The 18,554-nt window shown below is 38.1% G+C and overlaps 2 protein-coding genes across 3 annotated transcripts; both read left to right on the top strand.

Moving 5' to 3' along the window:
- The first annotated feature begins 454 nt into the window (after positions 1–454).
- On the top strand, positions 455–1,705 carry myct1b (myc target 1b). Its single transcript, XM_048191040.1, has 2 exons — positions 455–607; positions 801–1,705. The coding sequence occupies exons 1-2, from the start codon at positions 535–537 to the stop codon at positions 1,313–1,315; spliced, it is 588 nt and encodes a 195-aa protein (XP_048046997.1). The 5' UTR covers positions 455–534; the 3' UTR covers positions 1,316–1,705.
- Positions 1,706–3,489: 1,784 nt separating this feature from the next.
- On the top strand, positions 3,490–18,435 carry tulp4b (TUB like protein 4b). Of its 2 annotated transcripts, none has more exons than XM_048191030.1 (16): positions 3,490–3,634; positions 4,483–4,786; positions 6,323–6,592; positions 7,350–7,478; positions 8,411–8,572; positions 8,713–8,893; positions 9,234–9,341; positions 9,705–9,871; positions 10,455–10,679; positions 10,760–10,994; positions 11,803–11,947; positions 12,189–12,330; positions 12,570–12,663; positions 12,769–12,912; positions 13,023–16,513; positions 16,690–18,435. In XM_048191030.1, exons 2-16 carry the CDS (start codon positions 4,766–4,768, stop codon positions 16,804–16,806), a joined length of 5,631 nt encoding a protein of 1,876 aa, XP_048046987.1. In that variant the 5' UTR covers positions 3,490–3,634; positions 4,483–4,765; the 3' UTR covers positions 16,807–18,435. The 2 variants fall into 2 exon arrangements, with proteins under 2 accessions (XP_048046987.1, XP_048046986.1); XM_048191029.1 differs by having other exon boundaries at positions 11,803–11,965.
- The last annotated feature ends 119 nt before the right edge of the window (positions 18,436–18,554 follow it).

Raw genomic sequence — 18,554 nt, 5'->3', positions numbered from 1 at the left:
ATGAAACATACAGTGATATGCCAAAAGGAACAGATAGTAAGGCAGTAAGGAAATCCCCTCTGACAACTGTGAACTTATCACCTTCATGGGCGTTTTCATTTTCTTATGGGAACTGTGTCAAATCAAAACTAATTTGATAAATGTATTGTTCAGGGCTTTTTTACTTAAGCATTTTCCTTTTATCCTCACTCTATCTCAAAATAAATCTACTGCAAAAGAAGAAAATTTAACGTGCTGAAAGGTCTACAAAAAAGGTGTAAGTTGGTCTATTATAATATAATGGGTTGAAGAGGCTATTGTATTGTATCCACTGAAACGAAGGAAATGATGCAAGAGGAAACAGCTCTGTTCCCCTGGATTTCTGTCCAGAACAGATAAGCCGAGCACTTGCTAATTTTACAAGTAAAAAGGCAGGAAGAATGACGACAATGTTTCCCTTTATGCAAACAAAAAAATAGAAAAGTGCCAGATTCCCTGAGAAATACAGTGAACAGTCCTTGTGGGCTTGGACTGAGAGTTTGGCTGCATGTTCACATGCTTCTGCTAACTATTATGGCTTCAAATGAAACAAATGCGATTTGGGAAATACTTAAACCTATTGATTTTGGTAAGAATTGGTGTGCATTCGTTTTACTATTATTGTAGCCTTGCTTAAGCTGGCTCATATTTTTATATCAATTTAATCTGTGCAATTCTAAAAAATATTCAATATGAAAATTAATAGTCTATTGTTAATTTCTCAACTGTTCAAAATGCTTTTTGATATTACATACTCAAAATTCAATAACCTTTCCATCCAGAGGAGCTCATCCTGGCGTTCTGCTTGTCGATTTTGATGGGTCTGCTAATCGGGATCTTGATTTTCCTCCTCCTTACGTGGATGTCAAGACGGAGAGCTTCGGTCAGGATCACCAGACGTCAAAACCAGTCGTCAGAATGTAAAGGCTCACGAAATCAACACTGCCACCTCAGACACTACAAGAGTCACGGTTTTGACAAGAATACTGAATTTGCAGGAAGAGCGGTTTTAAACCTCCAAAGACAGACTTCCGTAGACCCCAATGAGCTGCTGGGCAGAAGCCCCAGCTTTCAGAACTCCACTTTTCGGCCACCACCAAAAAAGGCTAACAAGACCAGTGAAACAGAAGATGATAACCAAGCTGCATTAATTCCTAACATCACAGATCCGTTTAGTACGGAACCAGCAGAGTCTTTCTGGCTGGGGAAGGGCAGTCTAAGAGGATTTCTACCCAGACAGACTCCACCACCTGCATATGACAGTGTCATTCACATCTTTCAAGAGACCTGTACTTGATTGCACTGTGACAAGAGACTTAAGGATTGTACATAAATTCAACTAAATTAAAGCCTTGCTCTGATTTGAGAAGAGATCTGATTTATCCTACTCACACTAATTTGACTCATTATCTTCATGCAAACTGTACAAACAAGAAAAAATATAGGGCGGGACTTGATTTTGTCCATGTGTAATTTGGGTCATTGATTAGATGATTGTGGTTTGCTATTGCTGTGATCTCATGTGAGTGACAGGTTGTCCCGCCCTCAAGCCAGTTAACATGTCATCAGAGATGTCGCTGTGGGAAAGTTATTTTGGTTAAAAATTATGAGGGAACACGAATTTAAAAATAATGATGTGCCCTGGTAAATCATGTATAATAAATAATGCAATTTTTCATAAAAAATCAAAAACTGTCCATTTTTTATTTCATGTTGACTTTAATGTTAGATAAAGTAACTTTACTGTAAAGTCTAACTCTTGCATGCAGTGGTGTAAAATGTTGCATTGAATTATTTTTAGGTTATGGCCATTAAATATAACAGTGCTTTATAGTGTGTCTGAAGCTTTACGTTCTCTAGCCAGTGTTGGATTGGGGTGTTTGTGATCATTGTGTGTGATCATTGCATCAATAGTGTTGCCATGTGTACTTTGACATAGACCATGGTGCTGAATGATGTTCATATACAATGGAATGGTACTCCAAAATACATCTACATACAAAAGTGAAGGAATATTATGCTTATTTTTGTCTACTAAAGTAGATCATAGACCTACACAAACAGTACAGCAGAGTGCCTCCTGGGAATCTTTACAATATGGTAGGCCTATTGTTCTGTCTGCTTTTTCTAAGACTAAAGTGAAGTATCTCTTCTGAGTCCTGAGCCTTGTTGCAGACTGTCTGAGCAAAGTAAGTGCTAGTAAAATAGTTTTTACTAATAGAAACCTTACACCGTACAACATATATCAGTACATGCACAACATATGGTTTTCAGAAGTTCATTTCAATACATTTTTTGTAATAACAAATAAACTTTCAGGTCAAACTTAGCATGAGCTCTGAGGTAAATAGTCTGTGCTACCATTTTGAGTTAACGAATCGTGCTTTTCCAAGCACACTACCTGTATTTCGATTACTGAAGTCGCCCTTTGAAGTACGTGACTGCTTTCTTGCCTTCATTTAGGACTGTAGGGCAAGCCGAGCAGTGAAGGAACATCATTGGTTGGGCTTTTACACCGATACACCCCTCCTTCTGAACAAATCGGTATTTTGAAGTTGTGAGCCTGTACATTTCATTTGTCAACCAACTGAACATTATATCATTTAGGCTGTGTTTTTACACAACGTCTTCATTAAAATCATGTCTAGTATTTGAGAATTTGATGGAAAAAGTATCTTAATTTGTGGGTAAATCGTGTGTTTAGGTGTTTTAATCAAAGTCCCTTTAAAGGAACACTCCACTTTAAAAAAAAAAAATAGGCTCATTTTCCAACTCCCCTAGAGTTAAATAGTTGAGTTTTACCGTTTTCGAATCCATTCAGCCGATCTCCGGGTCTGGCAGTACCACTTTTAGCTTAGCTTAGCATAGTTCATTGAATCTGATTAGACCATTAGCATCTCGCTCAAAAACGAGTTTCGATATTTTCGCTTCTGTAGTTACATCATATACTAAGACCGACGGAAAATGAAAAGTTACAATTTATTTAATAGTCTTTGTTTTAATGACTCATGTGAGTGAAGGATTCAATGAGTCGTTCAACACTTGTCGACCCCTTTTGGCGTAAAATGATGCCTGACATACTGAAAGCTGAGAACTGTGGTTAACAGTAGCCTATCTATAGCAACTTGCAATTAAAGATTTTGTAAATAGTTTTTTTTTATAGAAAATGAATGAGAAAAAAGAGGAGTCAAAGTAAGATGACCAAAACAATTTAAAAAGAGATCGCATAATCACTTTGGGCACTGAAATGAAAGACAGCGTTTTTATTATTCTAGTAGCGTGCTTTAATTGTAGCAGTCTTTGAAATTCGTGCTTTATTTTCTCTGTGAAACTTAATATTATTCGCAAATTCCCGAATGAAGATTGGTGATTTATATCAGTATGGTTTGCTTGTGCACCGCATTTGTTACTATCTGGATGGGGTTGGCAGTCATGTGATCCAAAGCACCATTCCGTCAGAGCGCGGGTTGCCTTCACATCCTGAAAAATCCCGCATTAAAGGGTTCTTTTGCGCCAATGATCTGCGTCTCACTGCATGACTCTAATGTGCTTTGGGGTAAAATCCAGCTTGAGTATCTGGCAACCATTTAGACGCATTGAGAGCGAGTTGGTAGAGGTGAGTTTGCTGATAGAAATGAATGCAAATTCTTATTTTATTACTCGAATGAATTATTTTCTTTTTGGTTTACATTGTTCTCATTTGATTTCTTTGGAATGTCACAGTAACAGTCAATGTTGTATCCTTGATGGTTGTGTAATTATATCACGAGTGTAGGTGGCAACCATAGTTGATGGATTTATTCTAAACTGCATCCAGCTTAATTACCTTAAATACCTGCCACAATTCTTATATAAACAGATGTGTGAAACTGAGCCAGTTATGATCTGGAAGCCCTATGTGTTTATTTTTATAATGATTCTATAGCAGTAAAACAGTGAGATTATGTTGTAAACGAAATTACATATATATTTATAAACCTGGGAGAAAAATGAATATTTCTATTTGAAATGAGAATAAATGCAGTTATGAAGTCTTAGGCTTGGTGTCATTAAAATTCAGCCATCATCACATCCCTGTTGCCATGACGCCTGCGAGCTGCCTCATCCTTAGTTGTGCAGATTTTCTATATATATTTTTGCGCGTTTGCACGCCTTTTTTTTGTACAGATGCTTCCAAGCATAATTTTTGTTGCGTTATTCTTGGTATAAAGAATGAATTGCAGAGGCTTTAAACATCCTGTGACGTAATAGGGGACCAATGTCAACTCAAGTGTGGGTGCAGACAGAGAAATGAAATGTATTTAAATGATTCTGCATGCAGCGCTTGTCTCATAGGTGGCTTGTTCTTGCTCTTCAATTTGGAAATGATATAATCTGTTTCAGTGTTATTGTGATATGCTTTAGTCTTTCTCAATACATTTGTGTGTGTGTGTGTGTGTGTGTGTGTGTCTTCTCTTTTCATAGAAATCCTGGAATACCGAATACTGAACTGGTTTTGTATAATGAAGATAAACTGCAATAGACATTGACTTTTGATTTAGATATAATTTATATTATTGTGTTGAATAGAAATAGAATAAATTGGATTTCTCATAATGTGCATTAGTCACAGACTATAATGGCCTGATTTCAGTCACACTCTTTCTTAAGACACATCTGCGGTTAAGCATTCTCAGGTTGTACTGCATATTTTTTGACTAAGCAAGCAAAATGGAGCACTCTTTTAAAGACGGAATTCGGTCTAATAATGTCCAGGGACTATGAAGAGGTGAGTACTTTCAGAAATTAGATTTCCATGCATTCCAAGATAATATTTTCTGCTGTATCGGAAGAGCAAGTTCTTTATTACAGTTTTATTTTATTTTAGAGGCAGATAATGTCAAATACATTAGTTGTCCAAGTGGCCAGTTGGCATGTCACATTCCACCTGAAACTATTACAAACATTTTCTTTTATAGTTATTATGCATGTTTATGCAGTTTTTTTTAATGTATTAATTGAAAAAGTACATGGAATGTTTGTACCTTTAAAAATGTGTCCCACCCCAGGGTTTTTATTTAACTTTTGTTCATTTAACCTTTGTTTAACCAGGCAAGTCATTAAGAACAGGTTCTTATTTTCAATAACAGCCTGGCAGGGTTATTTAAAGGTAAAGTGTGTAATTTCTGTGCCACTATCACTAAATTAAATAGCAAAAATAATTTAAATAATTTTCAAACTAAAATCGACCTATTAATGTCTTACATTTCTCTTTGCATGTTAAAAATCATCTTTAATGGGTTATTTCACCCAAAAATGAAATTTCTGTCATTAATTACTCACCCTCATGTCGTTCCAAACCTATAAGACCTTCGTTCATCTTCGGAACACAAAGTAAGATATTTTTGATGAAATGCAAGAGTTTTTTTATCCTCAGTAGAAAGCAACAAAATTACCACATTCAAGGTCCAGAAAAGTAGCAAAAACATTGTTAAAATAGTCAACGTGACTACAGTGGTTCAACATTAATGTTATAAAGCGACGAGAATACTTTTTGTGTGCAAAAACAAAACAAAAATAATGACTTTCCCCTGTCACTGTCCTACGCCATTTTCATATTGCGACTCAGTATTGGCCAATTCCTGTTCATGTGAGCAGTACGACGCATGCGTGTGATGCTGACGCAGGAGCCGGCCAATACTGAGCCGGCGTTTTGATGTAAACATGGAAGCGCTGAACTGCGTTCACTGAGTCAACTGCGTAAAAGTCTGACACGGTAGAGAAGAAATTGTTGAATAAAGTCGTTATTTTTGTTTTGTTTTTGCGCACAAAAAGTATTCCTGTCACTTCATAATATTAAGGTTGAACCACTGTAGTCACGTTGACTATTTTAATGATGTCTTTACTACCTTTCTGGACCTCAAAAGGTGCAATGACGTTGCTATGTGTGGTTCAGAAACCCTCGGATTTCATCAAAAATACCTTAATTTGTGTTCCAAAGATGAAAGAAGGTCTTATGGGTGTGGAATGAAATGAGGGTGATTAATTAATAACAGAAATTTCATTTTTGGGTGAACTGACCCTTTAAGTAAACTACAAAAACCTAAAGGCCTATTTTCAATGTTGACCAGGCAGTCACAGCATTTAAAATAAACACTTTATATATAATTCAATAATCTTGCCTTGCCTAACAACCCATCTACAGAATGAATTTGCACATTTTGGAATGTAGTTTAGTATTAGTGACCATTAAAAATGACATCACAGATTTTACAAGTGTTATAAATAATGTAAATATTAACTCCCTCTCTCTCTACACCTGTAGCCTGGTCAGTCTGTAGGGATGTTGGCTGCGGTGGAACATGGTCCGGTCCTCTGCAGTGACTCCAACATCCTCTGCCTCTCATGGAAAGGGCGAGTTCCCAAGAGTGAGAAGGAGAAGCCGGTGTGCAGGAAGCGCTACTATGAGGAGGGCTGGCTTGCCACTGGGAACGCCAGGGGTGTTGTGGGTGTGACGTTCACGTCTAGTCACTGCAGAAGGGACAGAAATACCCCACAAAGAATCAACTTCAATTTACGGGGTCATAACAGTGAGGTGGGAGTTCGCCTCTCTTTTAGATTTTTGTTTAGCCATTAACTCCTGTCTTTTGGTTGAAATGTTTGCATTGCGGGCTTTAAATGTGCACTAAGTTCATTTTAAACCTAAGGAAATAAAGAAAAATAAATCTGTAAAATGTACTGTTACGGTTGCCAGAACTATTTAAAAAATATGGTAGCAGCATTTTAAATGCTAAACTTTAAGTTTTAACAAACATTTTTTTTTTACCATAAAATATATATATTTCATTAATCTCTATAGTATATTGACAACCACCTTAAAAGCTAAATGATGAGTCAAAGTTCATCACAAATAGCTTTTCCACAAGCTGAGGTAAATACCATGCACACATTTACAAAACACTGTCATGGTAACACAAAAATAATGCAATAAATATTAATTTAACAGCATAAGATGTAACAAAACCCTAATAATAAGAAAAAACTAAAAAGAAAACATCTAACAAGAAAAACCATCAATGTGTGCTGTCACACAGATAATTCTGATTTCTTTTTTACTGTATTTTGTATGATGACTTGTTCTTTTTCACTTCCAAAAACTGTCAATTTTACAGTATTTCACTGAAAAAAAAAAACATTCGATCTATTACAGCGTTTCACTGCATTGAGTAAGGTAACATACTGTTAACCAATGAGTGGGTAGCATTTACCTTCAAAATTACAATAATTTAGAGTGTATGTTTTGATAAATCTGTTTAAAATGATGTACCCTGATAAATAAAGTTCTTTTACAGGTTGTCCTTGTTAGGTGGAATGAACCGTTTCAGAAGCTTGCAACGTGTGACATGGAGGGAGGGATATTTGTGTGGATCCAGTATGAAGGAAGATGGTCTGTAGAGCTGGTGAATGACAGAGGTGCTCAGGTATGTTAATATATTTACTGCTTATTTTCATCTGTATGCAGAGTGCAATTATATTTTTTATGATATGTCAAGAGTGATGAACGTACTAATACGTTTTGATTAAAAATGCATTAAAATGCTTATACGCACACAAAAAGGCCAGCTAAGTAAGACAATGTAAATAAAATATGGTATAATAACGCCATTTTTTTTTTCATGCCATTTTCTCATGTCATTCATCATTGGAGTACAGATATCCATAATTACGCATTGTTAGAAAAACAAAAAAAATCTACTAGGGATGCACTCATATTAATTTTTTGGCTGATACGATAACCGATATTTCTTTACACTTGAAAGCCGATAACCGATATATTGGCTGAAAAATCTAAATCAAAATTTTTATATAATTTTTTAAGAGCCTGATTACAAAAACAAAAGTCTCACCATTAAAAGTCATGTCCCAAGCACACAATTATAATGTTCTCATTATAATAATATGTAGTCTATATGACAGACTTGTTCTGTACGTTGCACTGTATTTTCCTTTTTGAAGTGATCTCAATCATATTTTAAGCAATTCAAAACCATAATGGCGGACAGTGCGCATTTGAAGTGTCTCAGCTGAAGGAAATAATCCAGTATTTATCGGCTTTAATATATCGGCCAAATTTTCTTATCGGGCCGATAACAATAACATTAAAAATAAACATATATCGGCCAATACCGATATAGTGGCCGATATATCGTGCATCCCTGAAATCTACAAAAAAATCTAGTAAATGCATAAATATATATTATATTTCAAAACAGATTATTATATTTTGTGTCTCTTACTGAAACTCCTGCTAATTAAAAATGCTAATTATTTTGCAATAGAATCAAAATAAAAATAATAAAGCAGCTATTATTCAAACATGAATTGCTTAATGAACTAGTGGTTTGTTGTCTAGGTGAGTGACTTCACCTGGTCACATGATGGTACACAGGCCTTGATCGCCTACAGGGATGGTTTTGTCCTGGTGGGATCAGTCAGTGGTCAGAGACACTGGTCGTCTGAGATCAATTTGGAGAGCCAGATCACCTGTGGAATCTGGACCCCTGATGACCAGCAGGTAACTCTTTGGTTTGGCATCATCAAATTGAAGGAAACGGTCTGAAAGGTGTTTGTTGTCAACAAATGACTTGGACCGATTCCCTTGGACTGATGCCCGATTTCCCTAATTTGGTGTTTGCATTCATTTAATCTCCCTAGGTGCTTTTTGGAACAGCAGACGGGCAAGTCATAGTTATGGACTGCCACGGTCGTATGCTTGCCCATGTTCTGCTGCATGAGTCAGATGGCATAGTCAGCATGTCCTGGAACTGCCCGAACTTCCTGGTGGAGGACAGCACTGAGAGCGATACAGACTCTGATGACTCTACTCCAGCTCAAGGTACATCATACTCTTAAATAAAGCTCCTTTCATGGTTCTAAGATGGTAAAGCTTCTTCCATGGTATTAAGAACCATTTTTCACTGAACAGGGTTCTTGAGATTACAAACTCTTTGAGATTACATTAAAGGTTGAACACAAGTATATTGCATACGTCATCCATTAATGAAAAAAAAGTAAAGCCTTTCTGGGTTTTTCCAAGCACCAATACATAGACTATTTTCTAAATGACTTTTAAAGGTATAGAAAATGTTATACATTTTTAAGGATGATTTCAAGGCAGTGATATGTATTTGTCTTTTTAAATGTTATTAACTGTAAAAACCATGTTTCCCTTCAAGTGCAAAATCTCAAACCACTGCTAACGGTCAGCTTCATATCAGGAGACATTAGTTTGATGAACAACTATGATGACCTTTCACCTAACATTATACGCTCAGGACTGAAAGGTAAAACACTGCTGTTCTTGCAATAAATAAATGAATAACTAAGTGTTTTGCCACTAGATTATTATTAATAGAATATTAAAGGGATAGTTCACCCGAAAATGATTTACTCACCCTCAAGTTGTTCCAAACCTGTATATATTTCTTTGTTCTGCTGTACACAAAGGAAGATATTTGGAAGAATGTTTGTAACCAAGCAAGTTAAAGTATTGATACTTTTCTTGGTTGAGGAACTTTTGGTTACTCCTACAGTGTAATTCAGTAAAAATAACTCCTTTCAACCATGTAATGGTGCATCATGAATGATTCTTGACAGAGCCACATAACATGCTGTATTATCTGACTGGACAGACTTTTGTTTTTCAGATGTGGAGGTACAGTGGTGCTCTCAGGGAGACCTGCTGGCAGTGGCCGGGATGGAGAGACACGGCCTACCTGCTGACTCAGCCTGTGCCTCCTTAATGAGGAACGCCCTTGTCAAGTTTTACAATGTCCAGGGGGAACATATATACACTTTAGAAACTCCAGCCCAAGTGAGCTGTGACCAATCATCAGACCAATCATCAATCTGAGCATATATACACTACTGGTCAAAAGTTTGGAATAATTCATAATTTTTTTAATGTTTTTGAAAGAAGTCTCTTATGCTCATCAAGGCTTTATTTATTTAAACAAAAATACTGTAATATAGTTAAATATTTTTACAATTTTAAAGGAACTGTTTTCTATTTTAATATATTTTCAAATGTAATTTATTCCTGTGATGAAAAGCTGAATTTTCAGCATCATTCAGTGTCACATGATCCTTTAGAAATCATTCTAATATGCTAATTTAGTGCTCAATTATTATTGGTGCTAAATTATTAATAATGGTTCTTCTTATATTTTCAGGATTTTTTGATGAACAGAAAGTTTAAAAGAACAGCATTAATTTGATGTCTTTAATGTCACTTTTGTTGGAATGTGTCCTTGCTGGATATAATTATTAATTATTTTCTAATGTGACATATGGCCCATTTTAAGTTATGACGCACCAGATGAAAACCACTGACATAAATACATCCTACATTAAATTATAAATAAACTATATATAATCTAAATATCTTTTGGTTGTAGAGGCCCATTACCACTATTTGCTGGGGTCACAGGGACTCCCGCCTGTTTCTGGCATGTGGACCAGCCCTGTATGTAGTGCGTGTGGAGCACCGTGTGGCCAGTCTGCAGCTTCTGTGTCAGCAGGGCATTGCCAGTGCTCTTAAAGAGGAGCGAGATGTGGGAAAACTGAACATGCCTTCACTCCTCTGTTCCTACGTTACCACTGCATTCATTCCAACTATCAAGGTACGGAAGCAGCAATTGATCATCAAAGTTTGATGTATGCTAATATATGCATTAATGCATAATCTTTTTCATCTCGCAAGCCCCCCATCCCTGATCCGAACAACATTAGAGACTTTGTGAGCTATCCCACGTCAGGGAATGAACGGCTGCACTGCACTATGAAACGTTCAGAGGAGAACCCAGAGGCAGGAGGTCCCTGTTACACCCTCTATCTGGAACACCTGGGAGGTCTGGTGCCTATTCTCAAGGGCCGTCGCATTAGCAAACTGCGACCAGAGTTTGTCATTATGGACCCAAAAATGGATGGTAAAGCAGGTACTTATATATGCACAATTGCTGATCACGTACACTTTAAAGTGCCCATATTATGCTTATTTATAATTTTTGGGGTCTGCTGGAATACATTTTCGTGATTTAAAGTTCAATAAATATTTTTCTCATACTGTACATTGCTACAGCACCTCTTTTCACCCTCTGCCTGAAACTCTGTTTTCATGCCTGTCTTTTTAAAGGTCACCTTTCGGAAAAAAACCTTCTCCTCTGATTGGTCAGTTGGCCCAGTCTGTTGTGACTGGTCATCTGCTTAGAGTGTGTCAGAAATGTAACTCCCCTTACCAAAATCGTGTTTCAGCTCCCGAGGTGTCATGGTGTCATGAGCAGTTGTAAACAGTATCATATCTGTAGTAACTATGGTGTCACTATTCGAAGTCTAGACAATGTTTTTTTTTTTGCCCTCGTTAGTGGAAAAAAAAGGGGGAAAAAAACAGTGTCTCCTGGACATAGTGAAATTACTTACCCTTCCAAAGCAGTCAGTAGGCGGGCATTATGCACATCTGTAACATGGTGATGTAGCTAAGTCACAAAAATAATAGCAGAACTACAAAAGGTGTTTCAGGCAAGTTTTTTTGTTGTTGTTGGAGAGATTAACTCCTTTGGCGTGGACTTTATGCATTGTAACTTTTCAGACTGTTTACACATTAAAGGAAAGTAAAAAAAAAAAAAAAAAATCAGTAGGTGACCTTTAAACCCACATCCTTGTTAAGCAAAATGCGTAAATGTTTTATTTGTTTGTTTGTTTTTTGTCTTGATAGCTGATTTCAGACATCTTTAATTTGTCTTTCAGATGAGGTCTGTGTAAATGGCATGATCTCCTATATGACTGACAGCTGTAATTGCTCAGACTCCAGCGATATTGAGTTGAGTGATGAGTGGGTTGGGCGAAAGTCGCCAAAACTTTCCAGAGGAAACAGGTCTCCTAAGCTTCCTAGGTACTCTAAACATATAAGGTACTGTTGAATATGAAATTCACAAAATATTACAGGGTGCCTGAAACTTAACAGAAATGTTTGTTCCATCACAACCTTTACAAAACACAATACAGTACATTCATGAAAAATATAACTAAACAAATAAAATATTTACTAAACAAATCAACAGCTTTTGACTTGATAATAAATAAAGGAATACATTTAATTGTCTTGTATTTGTTTGTTTTTTATTATTGCCTAGAATTAATATGGAATCAAGAAAGTCTCCCAAACTTGCCCAAACATCTCAAGAAATGTCTAGGTCTCCTAGATTACCAAAGAAGCCTCCAGTTCGGTCTCCAAGTCTTACTCGAAGGGAATTTTCAGTTGATGGCTTTAGTGAGGTACTTAACATCTTATTTGCAAGTTAATTTTGGCAATTATTTTATATTAATCTATTTGCCTAAAATTGATAGGAAAAGTGATTGTATTTATTGCCTGTGTCTACTGGACACTGCCACACATTTGTAACATATTCTGCACCATGACCTCAGTAGACACCTCATTTTCTTTAATTTCCTGCTATGCTGAAGATAAATGACAATAAATATTTTCTATAACTATTACTCAATTTGCTTTGCAGCATAATTACTTAGCCCAGGTCACCTCTAACATCTGGGGAACAAAGTTTAAGATTGTGGGCCTAGCTTCCTTTTTGCCAGCTAACTTAGGAGCAGGTATGTCAGGTTTTTTGTGCAAATTTACACTTTAAATAATAATTATTTTAAGGAATAATCCTAATGGTTTTTAAATGTTTTCACTAATGATGCATGATGTGACAGTTATTTATAAAACTAGTTTGCTGCACCTGCAACCTCGTCAGATGACCATCTATTTGCCCGAGGTGCGTAAAATTTCCTTGGACTTCATGAGCCTCCCAGTCTTCAATCCCAATGTGTTCAGTGAAGATGAAGATGATTTACCTGGTAAGAATCAGTGGAACATTTTTGTACATTTTGTCTCTGTATAGCTTGACTAATAAAAGAAGTAAATAAAATTAAGAAATTAATCTCAAGATGTTCTTGCTTATTTCTAGTGATGGGACCTTCTGGAGTGTCAGCCGACAATCCTCCTTGCACAGTTAATATTCCCATTGCTCCAATTCACAGCCCTGCGCAAGCCATGTCACCTACACAGAGTATAGGCCTTGTCCAGTCTCTCCTAGCCAATCAGAATATTCAGCTTGATGTCCTCACCAATCCCACAGCTACTGCAGCAGCGGCAGCTGCAGCCGCAGCCGCAACAGCTGCAGCAGCTAATGCAACAGTGTCAGAGCATAGTCAGGACTCTGTGACTGCACAGTACACTGTGCCAACCAGATACTCTAACCCTGGACAGGTGATATTCAGTGGACTGGAAATGAGTAACATCCTGAGTGGAACTCTTCCTCCTCCTCCACATCATCTGCCGCAACAACCCCACCAACAACGTCAGCAACAACAGCAACAACAAGACCATCAACAATCAAAGCATCAACAGCAACTACAACCACAGCAGCATCATCTGAAATTGCAACATCAGTCACAACAACTGCATCAACAGTCGCTGCAGCAGCAGCATATCCAGCATCAGCAGCAATTGCAAACACAGCAGCAGCATCAACAACAACTTCAACAGCAGCATCAACAACAACTTCAGCAGCAGCATCAACAACAACTTCAACAGCAGCATCAACAACAACTGCAACAGCAGCATCAACAACAGCTGCAACAGCAACATCAACAACTACAACAGCAACATCAACAGCAGTTGCAACAACATCAGCAGCAACTGCATCAGCAGCAAATGCAACAACAGCAACTGCAACAGCAGCAGCAACAAATTCAGCAGCAAGTGCAGCAGCATCAACAACAAATTCATCAACAGCATCAACAACAAATCCATCAACAGCATCAACAACAATTCCAACAGCAGCAGCACCAGTTGCAGCTGCAGCATGAGCAAATGCAGCAGCAGCAACAACAGATGCAACAACAGCAGCAACAAATTCGACAGCAAATTCAGGAGATGAGGCAGCAGCAGCAACAGCTTCAACAACAACATCAACAAATACAGCTGCAGCATCAACAAATGCAAAGACAGCATCAGCAAATGCAACAGCAACTCAAAATGCAAATGACACTCCAGCCTCCACCTTCAGGATATGCTACTCTGTCCATCCATCAGTTACAGCTGATGCCTCAAATCCCTCATCCTGACCAGCCACCAGATAGAGGAGAACAAGTGCTTCCTCTGAAGGTTCCCTCACGACCACAGTCATTCATTGAAACTGACACTCTTGAGGTCCAGATGCGCAAGGTAAACCCTCCACCACCTTACCCAGGTACAGTGGTATCTGCTGCAGCCGCCGCACCCACTACGGCACCTCCAGGTCTTCTTGTTAGTAATGAGAATGGCACTACGCTGACAACAGATCCATGTTTAACTAAGGATGAATTCTCTCTTCATCCATTTGGGCTCCAGTATCCAACCCCATTAGGCTATGAAAGAATCACTACGTTTGACAGCAGCGGAAATGTCGAAGAGGTGTGTCGCCCAAGGAGACGCCTGTTAAGGAACCAAAATGCCTATGGGATTCAAGGAATGGGCAGCTCTGCCACATTGAAAGTAACTTCATCTGAGAACAAGAAAGTCCAGTTGCCGTACAGCTCAGCAACTCTGAGTCGCCTCTCAGTGCCTAGATATTCTATACCAAGCGGAGACCCACCACCATATCCAGACACATCAAACCAGATGAACACAATCAGAAATCCTACACAGAGGATTGACAGCAGTTTGATTCATGCCACTTTGCGTCGGGATCGAAGGGAACTGACCCTGAAGGTTTCTCAAATGGTAGACACAGTGAGGACTCTACCTACAAAATCCAAAATGAATGGTTCTCTTACGCTCTCCTATCAGCCAAGGATACCCACGGCTTTGTATACTTGCACTCAGTGTAGCAGTAATAGCAGCAGCACTAGTGTAAGTGTCACCGGTGGTGGCACCAACAGCAGTGGAATTGCTGGAGGAACTGTGGTGAGGCAAGACTTCCCGCCTGGCAAAGGGGCCCAACACAGCACTATAATTGTGCACTCCAAAAGTGCTTCACCATTAGCTTCCCAGTCCTCCTATAACCTCCTGAGTCCCATTGACAACAGTAGAGACAGAACTGTGTATGTGAACTCTGCCTTTACGGAAGACGAGACACTTAGTCAGCAGTGCCATCTTGAAAAGTCAGTACGGCACTTAACACTAGGGGATGTCAATTTAACAGTCAAACGACCTCCACCTTACCAATGGGACTCTCCTGCAGCAGAACAACTCTGGATACCTCAAGAGCAAAATTTGTTGCCTGGACCTCCAGGACCACCTCATAAGCCACCACCATTTATACTTGGCCAAACACAGCACTTAGACATGACCCGGCTACCTTTTGTCCTTTCAACAAAGCCTCCCCCTAGTCCCAGTTCTATGACCCTCCCTTCAGCTTATCAGTTATCCCTTTCACCTTTCCCACCAGTGGTAGGTCATGGTGGACCTCAGCTACAGCCTTTGCAGAGTTCTGCACAAGCATGTGGCCCCAATGACATTGTAACATCTAGCCCTTTCAGCCAACCAGACCCAACGTTAGTCCTACCCCCAGGTTATCCCACTAATTTGACCAATCTAGGTTGTTGCACTCTGCCACCTATGTACCCAGGGACAAGCTCCTGTAACAACCTTCAGCTGCATCCAATGAGCTTGCATCCTTGGAGCACATATAGCACTTGCCCTCCCATGCCAGACCATTCTGCCACACTGCCTAGTAAGACCCATCAGGCCCTGGAGAAGCCGGTTCTCTCTCCGCCTCCACCACCTCCACCTCCCCCACCACCTCCTCCTCCACCTCCTCTCCCTCCCCCTCCACCACCTGTTGAACACCTGAATCATCAGAGCACCTCTGAGGTGGTCGCAGAATCAGGGGATAGCTTTCAGGATCAGTCCTCTCTCAATGAGAGTCCACAAGGAGCAGAGAGGTTCAGCAAAAAGGGGCGTAAGAGGCTTGACAGTAGGGCAGAAGAGGCCAACATGTCTGGAGTCTCTGAAGGGAAATCTAAAAAAGAAAGTCGCACACTCTCTGACTTCAATTCCCTGATCTCCAGCCCGAGACTTGGCAGCAGGGAAAAGAAGAAGCCTAAAGGACAGAAAGAGCCATTGAACAAGGCCAAGAAACTGAGTAGGACCTCCAATGAGTTCCAGGACAGCTCAGAGAGCGAGCCCGAGCTCTTTATTAGTGGTGACGAGTTGATGAACCAAAGCCAGAGCAGCAAGAAAGGATGGAAGAGCAAACGCAATCTGCGTACGGCAAACGAACTTGAGGAAATCAAGTGCCGCAAAGCTAATGAGAGAGAGGATCGTAGTCTTGGCAGCCAAGGCTTTGTTTATGTCATGGCCAACAAGCAGCCATTGTGGAACGAAGCCACCCAGGTTTACCAGCTTGACTTTGGAGGACGGGTGACACAAGAGTCAGCCAAAAACTTTCAGATTGAGCTTGATGGACGCCAGGTAAAGCAATTTTATTTATTTATTTATGGAAGGGGAAACCAGTTTGATACTAGAATATTTCGTGATACTAGGGATAAAGAAATTACACAGTTCACCTTTAAAAAAACAAGCTCCATACATAATATTTCCTTTCGAATAACAAACATCTACCCTGCATCTTAATTTATCTGTTACAGGTAATGCAGTTTGGCAGAATCGATGGCAATGCATACATCCTGGATTTTCAGTATCCATTCTCTGCGGTACAGGCATTTGCTGTGGCCTTGGCCAATGTCACTCAGAGACTTAAATAGAAAACCTCTCCAGCAATCTTGTCCATGAGAACAGATGGACTGAAAAAGAAATTATAATTGACTGCAGATTGTGAGAAATGTAACAGTCTCTGCTGCCATGATGTCTGTGCAGTGTCGGTTAGTAGCCAAGAGATCTGGTCACTCTCAGGCAGAACGTACACGAGACGTACACAGGTGGTCTGACAGTAGATTTAGTGCTTTTAAAGTACCTTTTTGTTTACAGAGGTACAAGCTGATTTAAGGTTCCACCTTAAAGGTGGTACACATCTGAACAAAAAAAGTTAAGTGTTATGTATTGATGGAATATTATTTCATTCATGAATTAAATTTTATTGATTTTTTCCATGTATTTCATTAATGGTGTGATTTAAATGTAAAGGTAATTACTAAAATCTAAGATGGACGTTAGATTATGGGCTTTATTTTTTCCCTTGATATCCCCACCTCCTTTTTTGTTTATTCCTGAGATTTATATGTGCCAAATTTAGATTTCCTATGTATAATCCTTGTAAAGTGATGGATTTTTAACTATTGTTTGTGGTCAATAATTCAATGAAATCTAGAGAGGAAAAAACTGTTTGAATATTCATCCCATGACTCACTTCCATGAAGTGAAAACCGAGATAATATATTCCAGTTATAATCATATTTTCCAAGTTGTGCCATAATGAATGCATTTTTTTATGGTTTAAAAAAATCTATTTAACTTTGTTCTTCACAAAATGTCTTAGTTATATTGCATTATTTGCACACTGTGTTTTTGCAGTAATCTCAGTAATGTCCTTTTTGAACAAATCTTTGCTTTTAAATGTTAACAGTAAGTAACAGAAATCAAAGTTTGAACATTTTTTTAAAATTAGTTTCAAATATATTCTATTATATTGTCATTGTCATGTAAGTGACATGACAGAAGTGCTGTAGTTAGATGTACTAAAAAAAATACTTATATTGTTTATGACACTTTAGCACGAACTATATAGTATGCATTAATTTAGCCAAAAAAATGTCATGTCAATATATAAATCAAATTTAATACACTGTATATTATGCAATGAATGGAATCTAAATGAAGTTTAAAGTTGATATGTAGTTTTTTGCATTCCTAAGTTAAATAGTCAACCCCATTTGCTTAGTTTGGTTTATGTGAAGGGACATCTTTTATTGTATTTAGTCTAATTTGTTTAATATTTATTTTTCTGTATTAATATTTAATATTCTGCATCATATTTAATATTTCTTACAGCAAATCAGCTAATTGATTTGTCTGTTGTTGCTTAGCTTCTGATGTTTTCCAGTAATTTCATCAGTTTTAATCACATTTTTGTTGTAAGCCAAACAGTGGTTCAAAGTGGGGCAGTGATGATATGGTTGACGTTTTAAGCACTTCTTATTCTAGATGTTGTATGCTTTGATGATTTGCAGTTGCAGTTATTTATAGCCACTTTGTACTGGGAGATTCAGGCCCAGTTTAAATAATGTGGAATGTGAGGCTTTAACTGTGCTTTATTGCTAAATTATTCTTATGTACATTTACAAAATGTCTTATAAGGGTGTCTTGAAAAAGCATTAGAATGTGTGTGCAGAGTAGGCTTTAAGTCACTAAATAAAATCAAACTAGTTTGATGAAAATTGTCTGGATTATTTATATTGTAAAATTATCTCACTCTAATTATGAACATTTGTATTAACACTTTCATTAAGAATTATGGTGCATGTTGCTGGATTTGAGCATATTAGTAGCCTATATA

The sequence above is a fragment of the Megalobrama amblycephala genome, linkage group LG5 (genome assembly GCF_018812025.1).
Source record: "Megalobrama amblycephala isolate DHTTF-2021 linkage group LG5, ASM1881202v1, whole genome shotgun sequence".
NCBI lineage: Eukaryota > Metazoa > Chordata > Actinopteri > Cypriniformes > Xenocyprididae > Megalobrama > Megalobrama amblycephala.
This window is presented reverse-complemented; position numbering and strand designations above follow the sequence as displayed.